Here is a 16,828-nt window from a genome sequence, read left to right on the forward strand (position 1 = left end):
ATATAAGATTTTATAGGTTCATTGCTAACTCTGCTACCCATCAAACTTCCAGCTACAGCTGGTACATGTGATTTCAAGGATAGTGTTGGAATGTCTTAGAAGGTTTGGACTTCATGAACACCATGATCATTTTGAGGCTATTTCAATATATCTTCCATCTGTTTTTTATAACTGATCAGATTGAGAATGAGCTACTAGTGGACATGGGAGAAATATTTATAAACAAGTATGCATTTGGTCCATCCCAGAAATAAACTGTGTAAGTCTCTTTGCATGATATAACTTTGTGACCCTTGTGTGGTATGAAATTTACATGTCACAAAGCTCAGAAAAGTAAAATATTTTTAATAAATAGAAAAAAGATACTGTATACCAATGGCTTTTAATTTTTTTAGACCCTTAAGGCAATGGAACATAATGGGGCCATCTTATTAAGTCCAAAGAACAGCACATTTTCCATTTCACCATGGTCAATTCACTTACTGCTTTGAGTAAGATTAGGGTAAAAATACACATGTACGCTGCATTTATATATGCTAACCCATATAGTATACTTTTCCAGGCCAAGGCCCACACTTGGCCTTTGAGATACGTATTGGGGGGCTGAGAAGTGGACATGGCTAAGTAGAAAATTAAAATTAAATTTGATGTAATGTAATATAATATAAATGCAATAGTTACTATTGCCACTCCTCATGCATCCAGGATTTGCATCAACTATACTTTATTCAACAAATAAACAACAAACCAGATTTAGTCTAGCAAATGAACAAGATCAGTGGACCATGCATCCCCATTTATACTAATAGAGGAGAATATCTGTAGCTCAGGGTTGGACTGTGGAGTCCTGGGTGCTCTGAGCTTGGTTGTTTGCTTGCAGATGTTTTGTTGCTGACTAGGCAACATCTTCAATGCTAGAAGGGAATGAGGTTTGCTCTCTGTTTATATACAGTAGCGTGCCCTGATAGTGTTGGTGGGAGTGTTGTTCTGTTCAACAGGCACACAGAGGTAAACAACATTTACATACCATTCAAAAGAGACAATAAAAAAGCTCAAAAGGAACCAAAAAGACCAGAACACCTCCTTGCCAGCAATCAACACCCAGATAAGCAAAGATTAACACCAGATGAAAAATCAAGCAGTATACAATACCCTAATCAAGGGACTACCAAGGAGAGAACAGCACCCCCACCAACACTATCATGGTAAGAGAGCAAACCCCACTCCCTTCTAGCACTAAAGTTGTTGCCTAGTCAGGCAATGAAACACCTGCAAGCAAACAACCAAGCTCAGAGCACCAAGGACTCCACAGATCCCCATTTATGCACAGTACTGAACTGCAGCTCCAGTCAATAAGACACAAAATCCCATGAGTTCACATTGGGTATTTAACCCTAATACAGACCATGGGTCATACTGCTCTATCCCATAATTTATTCCCTTTCTATGACTTATCCCTCTTCACACATTATGCTAAGCCAACAGAGAGATAAATGATCACATTTTATTATGGAGTAGGGCAAAAGTAGGAAACTTAATGGATCTGAGGACCATGTCAAGAGAAAGCTTGGTGGTTTGCAGAAGGAGAGAAGCAGAGGATTGACAGCTACATTAAGGTTCCTCTTTGTCTTCAAACAAGCCCCTCAGAAGCTGGAAAACCTGAAAACATATCTGGTAACTAAAAGAGACAATGCAGAGTATTTCTTTCAAGATCTCACCCAGCCCTGTCTTTTTTTTTTCCAGAGTATTTCATTCCATTCTAGTGCCCCTCATTTTTTGTCAGTTACCTATGGCTACTAAGCTTGCACACTCATGCTATTTACTAATCCTTTTAGAATGTTTTTAAAGATAGTTGTGGAAATGTTTAAGGTGTTTCTTATGCCTGTTGATTAGGGCTGGGTGAAGCTTCACACCCAGCTCTAATCAACCTCAAAGCTGCTCTGTGAACCAAACATGGTCCCCTTGCTTGTAATCATGAAACAAGTTCACTGCTTCACTCTGAAACCCCTGTAGTTTTCTCCTACAAAGCTTGTATTATGAGAGAAGTTGGAGAGCAGCCTTCTTCTGCAGAGGAAGATCTTCAGGGCCATCTAGGCCAGCTCTGGGAGAAAGGGCTCCCTCAGCCTTCCCCACCATGTTGTTCTTTTATGAGGAGGCAATGATACAAGAGGTAAACAGAATTTGCTTACTGAGATCAGCTTTCACTTAACCCTGATATGAAACAAAAAAGGAGCATATCTTTACATCTGATCAGCATATCCCACAACATAGGTAGGTTCCACCATTGATGAATACCAAATTCCTCACAGTGGCTGCGGTGCTTCAAGACTGGGCTCTTTCAGTTGCTTCATTGAAACTGTCCAGCAAGGAAAACCTTCAGTATTCCCATGCCAGCACAGGAGGAGAAGGCTACTTCAGCTTCCTCCCTCAGCACTAGGTAGTTTCACTTTGGTGAAGCAAATCAAGTCACCTTCATGGCTCAGATTGCTTTGGTGAAGTAAATCTGTGTCACTCTGAGAAGACCTACTGCCAGGACCTCTTATGAGTGAATGAGGCAAGTCTGGCTATGTCAAGATGAAGAATATTACCATATAGAATGTTTGGAGTGATCAGAAAAGGTAAATAAAACCTCTGGCTTAAACTATGCTGGGATAATATAATCAAAATTCCTCATATGCATCTGTACTCTAGCAGCTGTGCTTGGAAATAATAAAAGCTTCTGGACATTTTTCAGAGCCAGCCTCATCCAGAGTAGGCTACAATTATCCAATCTCAGTATAACTGGGCTTTGAATGACAACGTCCAATTTCTCTTTGGGGGGGCACAGCTGGTGCACCAGTTTCCTTCAGATTAGCTACAGGATATTTCTGTTCATAGCATATTTAAATATATGGATGAAGCTATTAACTATCACAGTAGCTATTAAAATATAATGCAAGCCTTCCTTATCCTCTCCCCCTCACAGATGGGGGGATAATACATCTAGAATGATCTAATTCAATGCCACACTATTATTTAGTTCCAGATTTAAGAAACTTGTATTTGTACTGTTCCCTCTGCATCATTCTAAGCCTGACCTCCTTTGTTGCCAATAAAAAGGTTTGCCAACTGACATTTTTAGCAGTTTTAGGAATGATAGAATGCTTCTTTAACACATTTCATCTTCCAGATCATGATGGCATCTCTTGGAATATACTGCATGCTAAATCAAGCTATGTTTTATGCTTATGATAAACTATGCTTGTTGTTTATTCGTTTAGTCGCTTCTGACTCTTCGTGACTTCATGGACCAGCCCATGCCAGAGCTTCGTGTCAGTCGTCAACACCCCCAGCTCCCCCAGGGACAAGTCCGTCACCTCTAGAATATCACCCATCCACCTTGCCCTTGGTCGGCCCCTCTTCCTTTTGCCCTCCACTCTCCCTAGCATCAGCATCTTCTCCAGGGTGTCCTGTCTTCTCATTATGTGGCCAAAGTATTTCAGTTTTGCCTTTAATATCGTTCCCTCAAGTGAGCAGTCTGGCTTTATTTCCTGGAGGATGGACTGGTTTGATCTTCTTGCAGTCCAAGGCACTCTCAGAATTTTCCTCCAAGACCACAGTTCAAAAGCATCCATCTTCCTTCTCTCAGCCTTCCTTATGGTCCAGCTCTCGCAGCCATATGTTACTACAGGGAACACCATTGCTTTAACTATGCGGACCTTTCTTGTCAGTGTGATGTCTCTGCTCTTAACTATTTTATCAAGATTTGTCATTGCTCTTCTCCCAAGGATTAAGCGTCTTCTGATTTCCTGACTGCAGTCAGCATCTGCAGTAATCTTCGCACCTAGAAATACAAAGTCTTTTACTGCTTCTACATTTTCTCCCTCTATTTGCCAGTTATCAATCAAGCTGGTTGCCATAATCTTGGTTTTTTTGAGGTTTAGCTGCAAGCCAGCTTTTGCGCTTTCTTCGTTCACCTTCATCATAAGGCTCCTCAGTGCCTCTTCGCTTTCAGCCATCAAAGTAGTATCATCTGCATAACTGAGATTGTTAATGTTTCTTCCAGTGATTTTAACTCCAGCCTCGGATTCCTCAAGCTCAGCTTGTCGCATGATGTGTTCTGCATACAAGTTGAATAGGTAGGGTGAGAGTATACAGCCCTGCCATACTCCTTTCCCAATCTTAAACCAGTCCGTTGTTCTGTGGTCTGTTCTTACTGTTGCTACTTGGTCGTTATACAGATTCTTCAGGAGGCAGACAAGATGACTTGGTATCCCCATACCACTAAGAACTTGCCACAATTTGTTATGGTCCACACAGCCAAAGGCTTTAGAATAGTCAATAAAACAGAAATAAATGTTTTTCTGAAACTCCCTGGCTTTTTCCATTATCCAGCGGATATTGGCAATTTGGTCCCTAGTTCCTCTGCCTTTTCTAAACCCAGCTTGTACATCTGGCAATTCTCGCTCCATAAATTGCTGAAGTCTACCTTGCAGGATCTTGAGCATTACCTTACTGGCATGTGAAATGAGTGCCACTGTTCGATGGTTTGAACATTCTTTAGTGTTTCCCTTTTTTGGTATGGGGATATAAGTTGATTTTTTTCCAATCGGATGGCCATTCTTGTGTTTTCCAAATTTGCTGGCATATAGCATGCATTACCTTGACAGCATCATCTTGCAAGATTTTGAACAATTCAGCTGGGATGCCGTCGTCTCCTGCTGCCTTGTTATTAGCAATGCTTCTTAAGGCCCATTCAACCTCACTCTTCAGGATGTCTGGCTCTAGCTCACTGACCACACCGTCAAAGCTATCCCCGATATTGTTATCCTTCCCATACAGGTCTTCCATATATTCTTGCCACCTTTTCTTGATCTCTTCTTCTTCTGTTAGGTCCTTGCCATCGAATTCGCCGTTCACCTCCAGCACCGTCGGCCGCTAGCCGTCCTTTCGGCTTTGAGCTAGCTGCGTCATCACGTCTGGGGCTAGTTGAACTCATCCTCTGTTCCTCCCCAGTAGCATTTTGACCATCTTCTGACCTGGGGGTCTCATCTTCCAATGGTATACCGACATATCTCTGGTTGTACTGATCCATTGAGTTTCCACGGCAAGAATACTGGGGTGGGTTGCCATTACCTTCCCCAGGGATCGCATTTAGTCTGACTTCTCTGTCATGACCTTCCCATCTTGGGTGGCCCTTCACGGTTTAGCTCATGGCATCATTGAGGTGCTCAAGCTCCAGCACCACGACAAGGTAACGATACTTTGCTGAAGTAAACTATGCTATCTTCCCCTATATTCAGCACCTGCTGTCTCCAATGAATTTAAAGGCCTAATGAGTATGTTGCCTGACCTAGCAAGAAGAGCAGGGCTATAAAAGAACAATTTGAGGCTCCTTCCCCTAATCTTGAAGCTACCTATGAACGAAATCGCAAGAGAACAACCCTATATGTTGTCTATCTGTGGCTTGGAGGCCAGTTGTGGCCTTACCTGGAGCAGGAGGCATTGAGGTGGTCATTCATCATCTTGCATTACTGAAATTTGCTTTTAATAAGGCTGCCCTTGAAGACCATCTAAAACTTCAGCTGGGGTAAAATGCTGCAGCCCTGATGCTTATGGGGCAATCTCATTACTGCCATGAGCACTTCTTCTACAATAGCTGCATAGGCTGCTGGGGTGGTTCTAAGTGCAATTCAAAGAGCTGGTCATTACCACAATCATCTATATGGCTCAGGGCCTGGTTATCTATGACACTGACTTTCCCTGATAGATTGCACCTGCCCAACTGGAAAGTCCCCACCTCTTATAAAGGGCAATGGGAGAGATCATGAGAGTTGGGATTCTCTCTTGACACTCTCTTTCTCTGGAACAGCTTGCCACTTGAAGCAGAGCTAGTCCTTCCTCTCATGGGCTTCTGGAGACTTGTAAAGACCTGGCTGTTTCAGGAGGATTTCAGAGTGATTGGTATTGGTGCTGTTGATATATTGTTTATATTTAATGTGCCTTTTTATTTATATTTACATTGGTTATTGTTCCTCTGCTTAGATTTCAAAAACACACCTATTGCAGCACACATTTAATATTTCTACTCAAGTGTACTGGGCCAGGAATCGTCTAGCAAATGTAGAAATCATCTAAATTGTATCTTCTTTTAACAAGCAACAACACTATTTTAAAAAGTTGCAGTTTAGAAAACAGAATGAGCCATGCTGACTCATTACAAAATTCAGTTAAATTATTTCTGGAAAAGCAATTGCAGTATCTACCCAAATATTCAATAAAGTGGTAAATGTTCTTACACAAATGTGACTCTATTTATCTGGGGCTTACCAGAGATTTCAGCTTCTCTGCACATTATTAAGATGCTGCACAATGTGTACCTCTTACTTTCCTTTTAAAAACTTAAAATACTTACTCTTTTCAGTTTTTAACTGGCTTTCCATCTTACTTTCTCTATTTCTAATTCAGCATTGTTACCTAAGAAAGCCTATGCCATTTTGTAATTAAAAAAATCCTTCTAAAAGTGCCATTGAATATGTTCTTTTTCTTTCAATTAAAAAGGATTTAGAGATCCCAAGCAACACATTCAAAGCTGACCAACAGATGTTTTTCAAATGTGAATGTTTCTGCATGGAAACGGGCCTGTCATTTCTCTTTCTTTATTCTCAAAGGTAGGCCTCTTCTAATTGTTCAGTCAGATACTGTAATATGAAATAGTTCTTTGAAGTCAAGTTTCTCAGAGCACAGTTCTCATTTTCCCTCTCATAGAGAGAGAGAGAGAGAGAGAGAGAGAAATATTCTACAGCAAAGGAAGATCTGGCAAGGCTCATCTCTCCATATTACAGCACATGCTTTCCAGGAGAAAAGTCCTGATGTCATTACAGGCAGATGTCTGTAGTCTAAAAATCAATCCCACATAACCACCTGAAACAGTGGCAGATAATGAGGACTAGGCACCTGGCAGAAAATAAGCCTGACATGAGAACTTGGCTCAGAGATGAATGGGGCTAATAAACTCCTCTTTCTTTAACGGCTAGAGATGGGCAAGTAGACTGCTGCTGAGTGAAGCACCAGAAGGTGCTCCATGTAATTCTACCAACTTGAGTTCCCTAAAATACCCCTGAGCTTAATGCAGGCATATCAATCTGGGGCTGCAAAAATCTGGACAACCATTAGACAGCAAGGAGTTTTCTGTATCTCTGCTGTGGTCATCTGGAGCTTTGCAGCCTATATATAACATGCCTAGAGTAATGCCTAATTCAATTGAGAAGCAACCAGGGTGATGCAAGGCAGAGTAGCAGAAGTGATAGAGCAGGATGAATCATGAAGGAAGAGGGAGAAAGTGGCAGCAAAGGAGAGTGGGCAAGAGAACAGAGAATCCCTGTTCCTTGTCTAGATTTCAGACTTCATCCCCAATATTCCATATAGGGTTGGGAAAGTTCCCCATCTGAGTTTCCTAAGAGTCACTACCAATCTCTATGAACTGCCCAAGATCTAACTCTACCCATAGCAGCTTCTATATTCTTTCAGTTTCCTGTTGTTTTCTTACATTCCCACCTTGCTCCACTTGCAGAAAATTTGGGTAGTCCCACTTGACAAGGTATGTAACTCAACTTCGAAGTGACTGAGGAGAGCAACAATGGAAGATATTACAAAGGTGGAGAAACCTTCTACATTTGTTGCTGGCCTACCTACATGCCACTGATTTCTATGAATTCTGAACAATTCTGTTTTAAACATGTTTGGTTGGCCCTTGGTGTCTGGGATTTTATCTTGGAGTTATATTTTATATTTAATACATAATGTTTTTTATTGTTTATATCTGGTATAAGAGAATATGCCATAGATCCTGATACAAACTTGTACAAAACAAAACAAGTCATAAAACTTAAATAATCCTACTGATTTGGACAGGTTGGTGGTATACATTGAATTTGCATTTAATGCTGGACTCTCTCCGCTTGTTCTTATTTATGGATATGTATTGTTTGGGAATTTCTGTCTAATAATTTTGGCAGCATATAATGAACTATGTAATTCTGAAATGTGTATTTCAGGCAGGAAATGTTCCATGAAGGAAGAGTTGCATTCTAAGCTGATACATATTTTGACATTAATGTTTCAAAGAATCTTTGGCAAGTGAAGCTTTTTGCAATGGCGCTCATAGCCTACTACACAATTTAGACTTATTCACATTGCAAAACATCAAATTTTTAAATATCCTGCCAGATATTAAGAATATATGTTGAACTACTGTGTGTTCAATAATTTAATCAAGTAATAATATGAAAAGTTGCCTTTAACATATAAAAATAAAGAACCCCCTCCCCCCTATAATAGAATCTCCCAGCCTCATAATATTACCATTTACTACTTTTATCGCTGTCAGGAGCTATAAGAAAAGCCTCCTTATATGGGAGTTAGATAGTAGGAACAAGGAATCCTTACATAACTCTTAAAAATGAGCAGGCATCAAATATACTAAGTACCCAGGACAACTGAAATCTATGATTTCACAGGCTCAATCTAATACTATTAATGATGGCCCAGAATGCCAGAATTCAGCTCAATAAAGAACACTTCATTAGAATTCCAAATAAATATTGCAGGGCTGGCAACAATGTCTTCTGAGAAGCTGTACAGAAATGGAAGTGGGATCAAAGCAATGAATTCCCCATTCAAGACAGAATCCCAGCATTTACTCAAGAACTTGAGGCTTGCTGGGCTTTGTTTTAGACAATGGAGGCAGGAAGTCTCGGAGCAAAAATTGCTCAGAGATCCTCATTCTGAAGGCCAGCAATTCCATGCGACAACCCACTGAGCCAGAATGCTGAGTCCAATGTCAGAAAATAAGGGCAAATTTAAAGGAGTGAGGGAAGGGAAGAAGCATTTTTGCCTAATCAAACAGAGGTTGGGGCTAGAATTCTTCTCTCTCTTTCTAAGATAAAGCAGAGAGGAATCTATTACATTTTTAATATTTTCATTTATTTGCCAGTCATGTGTTAAATTTATGGGTGGGATGAAACTGTTGTATGAAATAACTTTGGGAGCTTTTGCCTGTAAATGACTGTTTCCCTTCTCTACTCCACAGATCAGTTTGGCACCAACAGTCCTTCTCCCCCTTTTCTCAAGCTTTATATGGTTAAAGGCAGAAGGGATGAAGATCAGAGCAACTGAGGCAGTCCAAAAGGAAGCATCTTCATGGAAACAGAGCACCTCCCTCTTACTGTTAGCTAAACATCTTGCTTTTCTTGTAGCACTCTTCTCTCAAGTTTGCAGCTCAACTTCAAGTCATTGTCATCATTTTACTAACTGCCTTTTCTGATTAATAGTGCCATACCTGGTATTAATTTTTCTGGAAAGCGGAAACATGAGTGGCCCAATGTGATTCTTCACATAGAATCTATTAGGCCCACTTCCATATGCCATCTAGACAAGGTTTGCCCATGCAAATGTAACCATACTAATTAAATCTTGCATGCTTGCCATGCTATGGACTGAGTAACTGCTTGGTTTTAGCAGTGAGCAAGATACCATATGCATAGACTACATTCCAGGAGTGGGCAAGTAGAGGTGGTGGTAGCATAAAACAGCTCAGCAAAAAAGGGCCAGGCTGAACCTAAATAATCCCAATGAAAACTAGAGTGAACCATGCAGCGTGCATGTCATGCTCTACATTTTCCTTACTCCCTGTATTCCTTTTTCACTAAGAGCTTAGTCACCCACCGGGGACGAATATGGAGATAACTTTGAAGTAGAAATGCAAAAGCATTTACATAAACATCAGCTTAGCTCTGAAAGAGAGGAGGTAGTGGGAAAGGAACCCATCTTGATTCTCTTTGGTATAAGAGGAGAGAAAGAGAAACTCTGTCAAGCTTTCAAGATTCTGTTATTATATCCTTTAACAACAGAGTTCAAATTGTTCTTGCGGTGACCTGACCTGGCCTACCTGAAAGGGCTGACACCCACTGCAAGTTCTACAAGTGGCAATAAGTAGCCAACTAAACTCTAAAGTGTAGAATTCCTACTGTTTATATAAGCTTACAAGAGGGAGGGGAAACCACCTATGATGGTGGAAGTATGGAAGCATGGTACTGCATTATTTCCCACTCAGTTCTCATCTGGAATGATTGCTTGTAGAAGCAGGCAAATTACAATTAAATACTTCACTAATATACAGAAAAGGAAGAAGTATCATAAGCTATGCTAACTGGTCTCAGAATCTATTTTGGATAACAGTCTTTTCTTCCAAGCATTTGCAGATGTTTTCTTTTCCACTGAGTGGCTACCCCACTGCCTTACTTATTTGGATCACAGAAGAGGGCCTATGCTACAGTTCAATATCAAGGCAGAGGAAATGCCCTCTAACTCACAAAAGTAGGTGCAGCTAAAGCTTCTCCTATCCAATCTACCTTCTGCCTCCTCTCAGTTAGGAATGAGAAGGAGTCACAAATCCAGAGCTGCCTTGGCCACATGAGACAACTCTATCTTAGCTTCTTACCGTAAGCTTTTTGCCCATCCATCCAATTCTTATCCCCCTCTCTTTCCAGACTGCTCAGAAGTCTCCTATTAATCCTTGTTTCCTGCTTTGTTGTTTTCCTGTTGTTTGGGGGGAGGTGGGGGAGGATGGCGTATTGCTTTAGACTTCCCAGGAAAGGAATATTTAAACTATTCTTGGCAAGTCCAAAGGAAGATTAAGACTCTGGAGCCAACCATTGAAGACTATGCAATAATGTTTTACTACCAAGTTCCATTTGCAGAAGTACCCCACACTCTCTCTTAAAAGAACACAAGGAACTAAATATTATTTTTAAAAACTTTCTTTCATATAAGCCAGAAGGCTCTTCCTTTCAAAATAGGATTCATTCAGCTGGACTGGTTTCCAAATTTTATGAGAAGAATCCTACTACTAAGATGGCAATGCCCAAGTACAAACTAGGGAGATCAGCAGACACCAACATTTGCCAAAGTACAAAAAGAACTTTACAAAGAACTTGGTGAGAAGAGAACAGTCAGATGAACATTTACTTACTCAGTTGTCATAGGATGCTGTTTATTGCAGGAAAATGGGATGGGAGAAGAAATTGAATGAAGTAGCTGCAGTTCCATTTACTTGTACCATATTTTCAAGCTACTTCTTTAGCATGAAAGTAAACTGTACAGTAAGCCCACAAAATATATAATAACAATGATGTCATCAATGACGATGATGATAAATAATTGAGATGTGTAAAATTAAACCAACTTTGAACTATTCACCAATATTAAAAGTGAACACTCCATAAGTTGCCAATGATGCAGTAGCACAAGCCATTAGTAAGAATAAGTGGCACAGAATTAAGGATGCAATTCTATGGGAATGTGTTTGTGTGAATGCAAAGAAGGAATGAGGTTTGCCATGCATTGCCAGGATCAAAGGAGGAAATGGGGAGAGGGAGGAAATGGGGAGAGAAGCTGTAAGGGAGTGATAGTGACAATAGCAGGGGTGATGAATGCATGTGGGTTTGGGTCTACATTGTGCACACTGCTCCATCCTTGGCTTGTTTTAAGAAGAGTTTAATTGTAGTTCCTGCTTCCCCTCTAAGATTCTTGATTTTAAAATTGCCACCAGGGATTTTATAGTTGTAGCTGTGAATTTTCTATTGATTATTTATTGTTGTTAAATAAATCCCCATACCACCAGATGTGGGGATCTGGATGTGCAGTAGAGCCTACTGTATACAGTGGTTATGTTGAATGTAGATTGTTTTTTAGACCTCAACTGTGGATTCTGTTATTTGTATTTGGTTTTATATACTTTTTATATGTTTTAAGACTGTACTTTGTTCTTTTTGTAGATTTTAATTGTTGTAAGCTGCCCAGAGTCATGCATTTGAGATGGGTGGCTATATAAAATGAATGAAAGAACAAACAAACAAACAAATGTATAGATGGTATTATAAAGTTTTAATGCAGTTGAGTGTGTTAGGATTTTATTTACAATGTTAACTTTACATTGTTAACTGCTGGAGGCTGGTTTATACCAGGAAAGTGCAGGCTATAAATACACTATTCTAAGCAGTAAATAAATATGATCTACTATATTTTACAGTATATACACCATCAGAATTTGTCAGTCCTGACCTTTAGATTTCTCCTGTTTTCTTTTTCTCAAACTCTCCAAATTCCTTGCTTCAATCTCTAGTCTACATGACACTTTATTTTTATATTCAATGATGGCAACCCCCCCACAAAGATGGTATGGTAGAGGAGCCTGTAAAAATGGAAATTTTCTGCTTTCGGATTCACTAAAGTTCCAATTAAATAGTGGTAGAATATGAAATAAGGATGGACAGTTATTTGGATCCAAAGAAGGAAAATTGCCTCAAATCTAGAGTGGATGCACTTTTGCCTGCCAGCAGCTCCTTAAAGAAGGTGCACCTTTTTCTGGGCTCCCAGTGTAGCCTCTCAGTCCCACAAAAATATAAGATTGAGTTAAGGAGGCATCAAGAAGGTGGCAGCAGGATGCAACCACGAATCTGGAGCTTGTGCAAGAATTGCCCAGTGCAAATACTGCCATGTAAACTCTGATAAGTGTGATATGAAATAGAACTTTTCAATAATGAAATGCTTACATAGACACAGAAAATATAGGTGTACTATATGGCATATTTTCAGCAGTGGTCTGGCAATCTAAGCTTTCAGTCATAACCAGTTTACTTCCTTTCCTCTAGAATTGCATGGAATTTCTGATACTGAATTAGTAACTTAACCTCAAGAAGTAATGACTGTATCACTCAACATCATCATACACTTACAAATGTACATAGATACTTTAGGACCAATTCTGACTTGGCATCTGAATGTTAAAAACATAAGGCTCTATTCTTAATCACTTCCTGAAATGGCCATCGGTCATATTTTCCAGTAGAAAAACATAAAGGATTGCCAAATAACATTTTTCCTATTTAAAGGCATTCTCTATTTGATGAACCTTCCAGCCCGAGACTTGTTTAAAAATATGTATCACGAGATATAGGGAATGAAGTATTTAGTTCCAAACTTTATCCAAGTAAATAATTTTTTTAAAAAGGCATAATAACTCTGTGTTAAAAATAGCAAAAGTGCAACTTGGCCTCAATTGCTTGGAGTTATGGAAAAGAAGTTATGGTCATGATAATTTATATATTCAACTGCATTATCTGAACAGTATAATATTTTTCCTCAAAAAAATTATAAAAACAAAATATTACCCCTATCAGTCTATCCTTGATGGGTGAAAGCCATCATAGCTTTAAAACAGAACTTCCTTTTAAAAATGCTCAGAGTTGAAATTGGCAAGTCTTAAGATGTTTTGTCCTGACTAGAGAGGCTGGAAATTATCTCAACACATCTGGAGGCATCAGAAGTGATGAGAGAACTCTATTATGTGGAGGACAAACCAAAGGCCTTCTCTGTTGACCAGGCCAATGCAATAATGAGATGCTCTTAAGTGGAACATCTGCATATCTCTCTGCCCCATGATGTATTAAGGGTGTTGTGCAAGCATGTCCTCCAAGCCCATTCCATTGTAATTGAGAATGCCAAACAGTAGCTGAATGAATGAAAATCCAGAACCTTTGAACATGCTTATGCATATTCACAGCTACAGGGATGTACTCACAGCTTTCACAGCGGTTTCCAGTATAGCCAGCCAAGCAGGCGCATCTGTAATCACCAATTTTATCGATGAGGCAGGTTCCATCATGTAGACAAGGAGATGAAGAGCAACCTGAAAATGCATAAGACACCTTAGTTCCTTTTACAGACTGCTTCTTTCACCTCTTTTTTCTCCTTTATACTCCTTTCTCTCCTAGTGAAAGACATTTATAAAGGGGGTATTTTGGGGCATGTGATAAAACACAGTATATCTTTGAAGCTGTGAGACAATGATGTTAAAAATACTTCTGCCTAACCCATCCTCTGCCCTAATAATCCTTTTTGTGAATCAAATTTAGTGGCCCAAATGTTTTCAAAACCAAGGTAATGAGATGTGATTGAGAAGATGAGATATTTCCATGCTAAAACAACTATTTCTAAAACTGAAGCAGCTCCCAAGAAGCTTGTCATTTTCATATACACAATCTGTGTTTTTAAAGCCAATTGATCTCAGAGTAATGTATGTGAGTATTTATGTGTCATAACTACAACATGATCCTTTAGAGTTTTAGGGAATTAGGAATAAAGCAGCAGGGAAGAAGCCAAGAAGGAGAGAAGAACTCTACAACCGTAATTACAGCAAAAGAGCCTACAGAGATCAAATAAAAGTGAAATGTCAATGAAGAGATCTAGGAACACGGCAAGCTGTCTGAAAGGTTTTCAATGAAGGTGATGTGAGGCCAAAGGGTTCAAAATGTGCCAGAGGGAGGAAAAAGAATCCCACATATTAGTAAGTATAAAACAATATAGTCTTCACACTGGTTATGTACAATATCTAACTACTGCTCTTAGTATTATCCTTATTCTTCAAAGAATGCTTAGCAACAAGGTTAAAAATAACAACACTTAGAATTGCCACCTTAGAAAAGCCTTCCCAAAACTCCCAGCCAATACACCAAAGACCATGCTAGCTCTGACTTCTAGGAGCTGCAATCCCAACACACCTGGAGGGCACCAGGTTGGAGAAGATGGTCTTGAAAATACCAGTTTCCTCTTGAGCCACTGTACAGGCTTTCAGTACATAAACCTTTTCCTGACAATAAACACAGGAGGAGAGCCAAGGAAACTCTGTTCCTCTGCTTACACTGACCTTCAGCTACTCTCAAGGCTTTTGTACTGGGAAAGATTTCACACAGCGGCAGCTTGTTAAGTTTGTGCTGCTGGAGGTCTCTGTCCCACAGCTCAAGCAAAATCCCCCCCTTCGCTCATCATGCAAAGCACATCCTTTCTCATCAACAGTTTCAGGGGCCAGGTTAACGCTTTGCAAAGGAGAACATTTTAAAAGTTTTTCAGTCCAGCTGTACTTTCGGCCAAGATGGAGCCACAGCAAAGTACACAATCAAACTGGAGGCTGCTCTGCATAGATTACCCAAGTAGCACCCACCTTATATCTCCATAATTGCTGCTAAAAACTGGGGCGGAAATGAAGGGGGGTGGTGGCAGCAGCAGAATTCCCAACGGTTCCCACTGAGAAGAATCGAGCACTATTAATCCCCCCTTGTATGAAATGTTTTAGTCCATGAGGGTGGGAGGCCTTTCTGCAACATACCCCACATCAAGTCCCACTTCATGGAATCAACTTTTGTCTTTTTATAGAGCCTTTAATTAACACAGCCCTCCTTCTAGCAGCTACTGTGTTGGTACTGTTTGTACTTTATGTAATAACAAGGGAGGGAAAAATCATGCCCAGCAGATCAAATAGGGACACAATCTAAAGTAGACGCAGCAATGGACTGTGAAGCAGCAGGAAAATATTCAAGACCTTTTCAAGATTCTCAAAGGCCTTCCAGCAGAAAGCCATTTGAACCCGCCCCCACACTCCATCTTCGTCCTGTATCCGGTCAACATATTATTATTATTATTATTATTATTATTATTATTATTATTATTATTATTATTATTTGTCCATTGCTGTCAGTGCTCCAACAAATGAGAATGGGTAGAGAAATCCCGCATTCTGAATTTATTCTTGGGAATGGACTTGAAACGACTAGATTCACTGGCTTAAATAACAACTCTTGATCTACCTGCTTGTTTCAAATAGAAAAGTATGCTTTGAGTTCAGCCCTAAGTGTGGGACTGAGGCTACAGTCACTCTTTAATACTTTATTCTGCTATTTTTGACACGGAACTCTCTTGCAATTTTTCTCTGTCCAATTTTCATAAAATGGAAGTATTAATTGAAAGAGAAACCAATTCACCTAGGAGGCCACTAAGAACTATAACCATAGATCAACATAGTGTTGCTTTGCACAGCCACACATCATGCTATTCTCTTTGGGGGTAAACACCACTAGGCAAAGCACAGAAAAGTGTAAGGAATAGCAAGCCAAATAAATTAAGGCATAAAATTTATTTATTTATTTTTATTTATCATATTTTTATCACCGCCCATCTCCCCCACATGGGGGACCCTGAGCAGTTCACAGTAAAAACAATTTAAAATTCAATAAAATTATAAATAATATCAATATTTGGTATTACAGGATAGAAAAAGGAACTATAGCCAAATCTAGTCTACTCCAAACAACTCACTACACTTCTTTACTTCTCTTTCAGTATAAACCACCCTGCTTCCACCACTGCATACACTAACTTTTGTTCCTTAAACTTCTCCCACCCTCTAGTTTTTGCATCCATGCTCACTGCTGTTCCCTTTGAACAATAGCAGCATTCTTCCAATTGTCAGGCTCAGACACAATTTTCACACACGCATTAAACAAGAAGCACAACCATTGCATAAGCTGACTAAATTTTGACATTTCTTCAGTTATACCATCTACACCTACAGCCTATTTTTCAACATTCTTACATTCTACTCTTTGGCAGATCACTACCATTCCTATAAAAATCTCTAAAACACTTCAAATATTCACTCATTTTAGTTACATTCCAAATAATTTCATTACTTTTATTTTAAATTCCCTTCATTTGGTGGAGGTTCCTTGTTTAGCCCTCTTCATCCACTTCCAAAATAATATTTTATTTCCATCAAAATTGCACTACTTTTTCTCTGCCTATTGTTAACGTTTATTGTTGACTGTTCTCTATGTCTAATTTCTTTCTTTTTCTCCATATACAGCTTATATATCTCTCTCCTCATTTTTACAACCATCATTTTCTTTTTCTTATTTATTAAATGTGTACACTGCCTGATTCCCAATGACTCTGA

At 39.5% G+C, this 16,828-nt stretch overlaps 1 protein-coding gene across 1 annotated transcript in view; it reads right to left on the reverse strand.

Moving 5' to 3' along the window:
- PAMR1 (peptidase domain containing associated with muscle regeneration 1) overlaps positions 1–16,828 on the reverse strand; it is a 79,553-nt gene that overhangs the window by 28,724 nt on the left and 34,001 nt on the right. Inside the window, exon 6 of the mRNA XM_063289609.1 lies at positions 13,622–13,729. Within this exon, the coding sequence (XP_063145679.1) occupies positions 13,622–13,729 (108 nt within the window). The remainder of the gene's footprint in view (positions 1–13,621; positions 13,730–16,828) is intronic.

The sequence above is a fragment of the Candoia aspera genome, chromosome 1 (assembly GCF_035149785.1).
Source record: "Candoia aspera isolate rCanAsp1 chromosome 1, rCanAsp1.hap2, whole genome shotgun sequence".
In the NCBI taxonomy this organism is placed as follows: domain Eukaryota; kingdom Metazoa; phylum Chordata; class Lepidosauria; order Squamata; family Boidae; genus Candoia; species Candoia aspera.